Genomic DNA, 8,773 nt, shown 5'->3' with positions numbered 1-8,773 from the left:
AAAAAAAAAGACTAATAAAACCGTAATTTGTTGAATGACCCTATATATGAAATTGTTTATGATGTTATATATAAAAGAATTTCTCCAAAATTTGTATAGATCACATGCTAAGATTAAGGTATGAAATGAAGTGGGTTTTAGAATCTTCTTAAAATTCAAGAATTTATGCGTGTCTTCATGAAATACCTTGAAATCTGCTTTTCTAAATTCACCTACAAACATGGCAAATAAAATAGATATGTAATTGCCAAGTAATGATTCATCTTCATTAAAAAAAAGCATAATAATTTTACATTTTTGAGGAATATTTGCAAAAAGTATTATCTTACTATCTTAATTATTCTGCAATTATTTCTACCAATAAGCAAGCAAAGTGGTGGGATATGGGACAGTTAATGTCATTTACAACTCTATTTAAAATTCAAACCAGACAAAATTATGATGATTTCCTTCTTGCAGTAGACAGGAATGGTCCCCCTGAATTTACTAGGGGGACTGGTGTGCCAGTGGATACAGCACACATTACACTAGAATCGACCTTAATGTCACACGTGTCAGTTTTCACTTGCCATAGTGTCTTAATTCTCCATATCCCTTCAATTCTGGGATCGGAAGAAGATGATAAATAAGTGTCAGTTCGAAATAAAAGTGTTGATATAGAAGCAAAGGTTATAACTAGCAACAAGTTTAAGATATTTTCAAGTAAAAGACTTTTTATAAATATAACATTGCTTTCTACTTATTAGGAAAGAATTTTACTCTTTCTGATCTGTAATAGAGAACAAATGTTTGTATTCAAGGAAAAATATGCTATAAAAGAAAATTAATGGTGGATGCAAGGTGAAGATAATTTTGTTTTAGATTTCATTCAGTCTTCTATAAAATGTTAGTAATATTAACTTGTCTTCATTTATCTTTAAATTGATAAGATCCTGATTATCTTTCAAGAAGCAACAGCAAATTTATCATCATGTGCAACTGAGAATTAATATAAATGTATGTTACTAGTTCTGTAGGATGTTCAATGCCTATGAGTATTGCATGTAATTTACACAAATAGCTTATTTTATGTGGGATCATTTCATATTTTGACTTTTTAAGCAGCAAGAAAACTAGTTATAGGATCAGTAAAGAAACTGGAGTATGCATAAGAGTTGAAGTATGTATCGTTATGATATTGATAGAGATGTGCAAACTAGTTCATAGACTGGACTACAAGTGAGTACGGAGGTTGGGAGGTTGGAGACTCATCTTTTATTCTCTTTTAGTATCAGGACATTTCAGTAAGGCACAGCTAGATAGCGACACCCATCAGTCTAATGTCAGAAGAGAACCTGTTTGTTATGCCATAGTTTGATGTGGAATCTTTAGATTTTGAGGGGCTGATTTTAAGCATTAGTCTTAACAACAAACACATCTTTTACTCACTGTATCTTTATTGAAAATGTCTTTTTGGAAATGCTAACACATTTACTTACTGTATAATTTTGTTAAACACTTCTGGACTATTCACCATAGAGGTTTATTACTGAGTAGAATAAAAATGGGTTGAAAAATTTTAAGTTCTTGACTCTTCTGCTGGTTGGCTTTGTGCTCTTAAGTACGTACTTTAAGCAAACTGAACTCTTTACCAATAAAGTATGCATAAGGCATAGCAATCTTAGGAATCTTGTTAGGCTAAACATTTTTTTCTCCAAACCTTCTTTTCCCCTGGAACATCTTTTTTTTTTTTACCACGGATCAAACTCAGGCCTTTGCACTTGTGAGGCAGGTGACGGAACCACTGAGCCAAATCCCTGGCCCTCCACTGGTACATCTTGATTTTGTTAATATTAAGCTACCTACCAACACATTACCTGAATTCCAAAGTTATCTGACCCTGATCTTTCAACCTCAGTAGGATCAGTTATCGAGTTTTGATTAATTCTTCCTCTTCAGCAGCCAAGTGAGTCACTCATACATTACCTTAATTTAAGTTTCTCCTTTATAGCCACAAAACTGTCAGTGCCTCTCACTTCATCTGTTCTTCCCTCTCCACTTGAACCTTAATATTACTACTTCAGCAAATCTCTATTGACTCTCACTGCTTAAATAAAAAACCAGATATGTACACCATTATTTTCCTTTGTACAGCCAAATTTATTAAGATATCCAGTGCTCAACCTTAGAATGCTTCATAAAGAATAAGGCAGCTAACTTCTAATATACACTCTTAAGAGCCTGCTCTACCTCCTGTCAGATTACTCTCTCTTAGCCTGTTTGTGAACTTCCTTTTTTACATTTCAAATCCCAGCTGAAAAGTCAGTTCAACTTCCTTGGGCACCAATTTGTTCATCTCTTGCTGCTTAATTTGCATGCAGCAATTTTAATATTTGTCACACTGGATTATAAATATTTTTCTATCAACCTTACTTTCTGCAAACATCAAATACCTTATTCAAATACTTAGACTATTTCCCTTTTTCCTTAATAAGATTTCTCAAAACATTTCTGATATGGATAAAACCTTACTCATTATAAATATGAATCTACAACCTAGGACACCAAACAATTTCATCTGTTTTTTCGTTTTTTTTTAAACAAGTTTGTACAGAGCAACTGCATCTGAGGATTTGATTCACTGAATTAGAATGAGCAAAAGAAGGCAGAAACATTCTCTACATATAACACAAAAGTGATTGTTCATTGTCTACCCTTTCTTTGAATAAAAGGAAAAACACACAAAGTTTAAAAAGTGTGTAAGTTCAAAAAATATTAGTGAAATCTGCCAAGTGAAAAATAAGAAAGTATTATAAAATGTCTTTTAAAAAATTTTTACTGATAATAAAGTCTGTGATAAGTATTTTTTACTTCTCTAAAATAAAAATTCATGGGATATGTGAAGAAATAATTTCTGTTAGCATATAAATAAGCATTTCAAATATTTTATGTATTACTGCTAAAATCTATGCTATTTCATACTGCTTGTGAAATGTCTCTGAGTCCTAAATCTCAGCTTGTTCATGCATTGGAGCATTTCTGCCTACAATGGAATAGTGGTCTTTTCGTGCTGTTTCTCTGTGCTTATCTTCCTAATGTGCTTACAGATTTGCTACTTTGAGTAAAGCACACTGTAAAATTCCTACACCATGACTAAGACAAATTAGGAAATCAAGAAGCTACCATATAAAAATAAATAAGAATTAAAAACAATTTACCTGTAACAAATACTTGTTATTTTTTAACATTTGTTTTAACATTAATGTTTTTTGCTTCATAGACACAGCTAAATAAAAAAAAAAAATTAACAGGAATGAAAGGGTTCAACTCACCTTACTGTGGAAAAGTAAATCATTTAAAAATATCCTGTAAATAAGGAAAGGAGGAGGGGGTGAAGGGAGGGCAGGGGTAAAGGGAAAAAATGAGAACAAAGACCTGTCATGTAAAGGTACAAGATCCCAATGATGAATGTAACTGTACCGTATACCTAAAATGTACCAATAAACTCAATGAGAAAAAAAATATCCTGTATTATAATTCAGATACACAGAAATATAATTTTTTGTTATCTATACCTTTGTGAAACACTAAAGAATAAGTCAATAAATATGTATCATGCACACTATGGCTAAGCAGTAAAGTGCTGAGTGGAGAACGAACAGAGGTTTAACCCAATGGACCTTTCCTGAGTACTAGATGTTTTACTTGTGCTGTTTCTGACTCCACACAGAAGAGAGAAGACAATTTTTTTATGTTCCTATTTATATCACAGGGCAATTTTCCCCTCCCTATTTAATTCTGTAGAGGAAATCATCTTAAACGCACACAAAAAAATCTAGGCAGAGATAATTAGTGACCCTAAGAAAAAGCAATACTTTTAAATTCAATAGTCAGTATAAAACAGAAAATTAGTGTCACTTAATGATTCAGCGTAACAATGAAATTATACCGAGATAGGAAATGATTAGCATGAGAATTAGGAAATTAGTACTAAAGTTTAAAATTTAATCTCTTTTTAATAACTTGATATTTATCACCAGGGGAGAAAATCAGTTCGATAGCATGTAGCTTTAGTTTCTCCTTTTCAATTAATCAGTTCTTTTAAAGGATATTCAGTACCAGAATAATGTGTGATTCTGCCACAAATTGAGCCTGGCTGCTCCCATGAATGTAGCTCTATAAAACAAGACAAAGAAAGAAAATTTAGTATCTGAGAAAAGGACATAATTATTTTGCACCTTTATGTAATGAAGCAGTAGAACCATCTATTACAGTACTTAAGTTCCCATTGAGAATTCTTATAATACAATCATTAGAAATGCATGAAATTATTGATTGATGTCTTTAAAATGGAGAGAGCAACTTAATATCAATTATAAATACATAAGTCATCACATTATTGCACATATTATAAAAGCTCAATAAAAAGTGTTTCTGAAACTGAAAAACAAAACAAAACAAAACAAAAACCAAAATAGTGGGCTCGGGATGTAGCTCAGCGGCACAGCACCTGCCTGGCAAGCGTGAGGTCCTGGGTTCAATCCCCAAGACAAAACAACAACAACAAAACAAAGTAAATTTACATGACAAAAATTTACCACAAACAAGAGACACACAATGTAATGATTTCTGCAGCGATTACTGCAAAAATGTAACTGATGGTACAAGGTACAAATCAGACCAAATAATCTTTGATTCTTCATCTTTTAAAATAAGTAAAACATGGTCATATGTCAAATAACTCTCTTTTTATAATACCAAAGTTTTTAAAATACAGAATTACCTTTATAAAAATGTAATTTCAATAGAATATTTCTTTTCAAAATGAAATTATTCAAATTATTTTTACCCTATTTAAAAATACACAATCTAGTTTGACAACCAGGAAGAATAGCAAGGGACCACATTCGATACTGCCAGGAGAAAAGCTGGCCCAAGTCTCCCGCTCAGATATTCTGCTTCTAAACTCCAACAGTATTCCTGCCAGTAACTTCCATTTGAAAATTAGTTGCATTAGTTGGTATGCAGTTGCTTTTTTATTTTTATTTTTGTTTTTGGTACTGGGGATCAAACTCAGGCCCTCGCACTTGTGAGGCAGGCAGTGAAACCACTGAGCAAAATCCCCGGCCCCGGAGTTGTTTTAAATAAAAGTTCTTACTTAGGTTTTCCACTTATAAAACAATACTGCAGAAGAAACATAGTACCTTATAAATCAAAATCTTTAATTTTTATGTCACTTAGAATGAATAATTATATTGTGAGGCCAGCGATCCTTCCAACATTTTCCTTCATTCAATATTTTTCTTGTTTTCAATTCTGACTATAAGTGAAACTGAAGTAATGTGTTAAAAATAAAAGATTATTTAATTAGATGTCAGAAAATTATTCCTTACTGACTTTTAACTTTGAGTAAGGCATGAAATCTCTCATAAATTCAGTATTCTCTCAACCATAAAATCAGGAAATGAGATGATTCCTAAGGTCTTCTTGAAGAAAATTCTATTTTGTATCATCAATCCTGTCTTGGCATTTTCACATAAAGTCTCTTCTTTGTCTCATAATCTAAATCATCTCTGTTTCCATCTTTAATTTCACCATAATTCATAGCATGGCTCCTCATTTGTAGGGATGGTGAGATGTATTATTTAGGCACAGCCTAGGGTAAACTGGCTAAAAGAGCCGATTCTGACGCATTCACATGACTACTAAAGAATTCTATCATATACAACTAATTTTCACCATGTGTGGTGAAATAAGCCAGATTCAGAAAGACAAATATCACATATTTTCATTAATATGTGGAATAAAAAAAAAAGATGACATAAAAGTAGAAGGGAGACTGGTAGTAGGCAGGAGAAAAGGGAAGTGAGACACAGGAATGTAAGAGATGGGTATATAAAAATGTAGGCAGGTATGAAAACACCACATTGAAACCCAATTTTCTGTCAAATTAATGGGTATTAACAAAAATACTTTTACAAAAGAATCATACTATATAGTTGTTGTTGTTTTTTTTTCTTTCTGACTTTCCATTTAGATTGGTCCTATACAGAGACCAGGATAATTTAAAAAATGATAATCAATCTGGTTGCTAATCCTATATAATTTTCAACATTAATAATGGATAATAGTGAAATAATAATTTTAAAAGCCAAGCACGCAGCAAATAAATACAAACACTATAAATTATACTTCTCATGAAGTATGATTAGAGCTAAGACTCAAGATATAAAAATGTAGGACTAAGGTTTTATTTTTTAAATAATTAAAACAAGGATGATAAATACAACATCTCATTTAATTCTAGTAACCCTATAAAGTAGATTTTTCTGTTACAGCCATTTTATAGATAAAGCAATTTAGGCTTAAGAGAGGTGATGAAACTTGCTTAAGTTTTCCAAGGAACTACATACTCACTCTAGGATTTGAACTTAGATTTACTTAATTCAGAACCTGAGCTCCTAATAGCCATATTATTTTATTATTTGCTGAATATTTGATTTATAGAGTTCACATATGTTTTCCCATTGTATCTTCTTAATAATATATAAAAAAGTTATTACCTGTCATCCTCCCTATAAGGAAACAGACCTGGAGGAATTTAACTCCTTGCTCAAGATTGCACAATTTATACCAGTAACTAACTGGTAAAGTCTGCCCTGAAAACTGGGTCTGTCTACACAGTTCATTCATGCCCTTTTCATCTTATACAGCCTATCAAAAGCAGGACGGACATTAAGTAAAAACTGTTTAAAGCTTTACATGGCAACTTACTTAGGTTTTCGACTTATAAAACAATACTGTAGAAGAAACGTAAATTAAAGTTGGATAATTAAATGTTGACAGGCAAAAGAATGGAAATCAACATTTATACAACTCAACTATTTGAATATTAACAGCACAGGATAATACACCCAAATTTATATAGCAACTGGAAAGTACTTTGCCTACATGAGAATCATAAATTGAGATAATTCAGATATTTTCTAAGTCTGTGGTTTCAAAATATTCTTGTTTAAGTATTATTTTTCTAATCAGGCTTTTGACAGTTTCAACAACATATCCTGTGGTCATTTCTCAATTTTACACCCTATAATCTATCTGAAAACTCTGCTGCATCTGACCTCTCCCTCCTTTTTTTGATAATATGTTTTGTCCCTGACTTTTAGGATGCCTCTCTTGATTCTCCTGTCTCACCAGCTCCTTCTTTTCCTCAGGTCCCATATTTTTTCTCCTCCTAATTCTCACCTTCCAACTCTTAACTATGGAGTATCTCAAAACTCCATAGATTTAAGCCACTCTTCAGCGTTCTCATTCAATCTCATGTTTTAGTCAAGTCTGTATTAATGATTCTCACATTTACAGCTCATCTGATATACGTCCATTTCTAGCCTTCATTAACAGACCAAATTCATTTAGAAGTCTAAAACTTAAAATGGCCAAACACAAACCTTTGTCAGGCCTTCCTTCTCAGAACTGCTTCTCTCCCCTAGCCAAAAACTTGGAATCAACTTTTTCTTCTCTCTGTTCTTCTCTCCACCCTCTCCATATAACCCAATCATCCAGAAAATACTGTTCATTCTACTTTCAAAATTCACTCCAAGCGCCAGGGATTTAGCTCAGTGGTTCGGTGGCCTGCCTTGCAAGCGCAAGGACCCGAGTTCAATCCCCGTACCAAAAACAAAAAAAATCACTCCAAATTCAACACTCATTGTCACCCCTTCAAGGAATAACTTGCAAAGGGGTGTAAGGACTAGGTCCAGGATTTGTCTGGGCCAGTCATCATCTCTTGCCAGATTATTGTAAATCTTCCTTCGTTATCCCTATCTCTAATTTATCATCTATTTTTGAGACAAATTAATATCCTCTAATATTAATCAAATCCTGCCATTATGTTGCTCAGAACCCTTCAATGCTTCTTCAAAAACATGAGAAAAACATCTGATCATGCCATGAACTTTCTGTTCCCAGTTATAATACCAATTAATTACACACACACGCGCGCGCGCACACACACACACACACACACTTCTCTAATTTATAAGTACATCTAGGTTAAAAAATGTATTCCGTCCTTAGAGATTTCATCAGACTTATTATTTCACCATAACCATCCTATACACTTATATCTGTTATCATAAATTTATAAATGTGTGCATATGCCATATCTACATACTTACATACGTATCTATATCTATACATGTATATATATATAATTACCTGGAAAACACTACCTGACCTGAATTATCTCATCTTTAGGAAAGGAGAGTAAGAGAATATTCCTCAAAACATTGCTCTAACCATCACACAAGATAATGTCATGTTAAGTTATTAGTACAGTACTTGGCTCTTTCTGTAATAAATAATCAGAGGTAATCAAGCATGTCCCTTAAATAAACTGTATCTTCTAAACATTACAAAACATGTTTTAATACCATCCATATATTTTATTTGCACAGGTGAAATTAGTGTGTTGAACTGATATTTTTAAAAGATAATATATTCAAACTAATACTCTACTAACTCTACTAACAATCAACTTTTTTTTAGTCTTCAAAATCACACACAGATGAGACGCTCCAAGAGACCTTAGGATTCAATAAACTAGAATTCATTTGATAATTTTTATTGGGCAACTAATATGTATTAGGCACCAATGTAGGACATGGGAATCTAGCACTAATAATATAATAAAAACTAGGAACACACATTGATACAAGAATACATGCCATCTAGAAAAATGCAACAAAAAAATTACTGGCACACACCAAAAGCCTGAACAATAAACAAAAGA

At 32.5% G+C, this 8,773-nt stretch overlaps 1 protein-coding gene across 1 annotated transcript in view; it reads right to left on the bottom strand.

Moving 5' to 3' along the window:
* The window catches only part of Tusc3 (tumor suppressor candidate 3), a 247,837-nt gene that overhangs the window by 33,384 nt on the left and 205,680 nt on the right, over nucleotides 1-8,773 (bottom strand). Inside the window, exon 7 of the mRNA XM_019207150.2 lies at nucleotides 4,092-4,155. Within this exon, the coding sequence (XP_019062695.2) occupies nucleotides 4,092-4,155 (64 nt within the window). The remainder of the gene's footprint in view (nucleotides 1-4,091; nucleotides 4,156-8,773) is intronic.

Source organism: Fukomys damarensis, unplaced genomic scaffold, assembly GCF_012274545.1.
Source record: "Fukomys damarensis isolate Sample0158 unplaced genomic scaffold, DMR_v1.0_HiC HiC_scaffold_18, whole genome shotgun sequence".
Classification (NCBI taxonomy): Eukaryota; Metazoa; Chordata; class Mammalia; order Rodentia; family Bathyergidae; genus Fukomys; species Fukomys damarensis.
The sequence above is the reverse complement of the archived record's forward strand: the minus strand, read 5'-3'. Positions and strand labels throughout refer to the sequence as shown.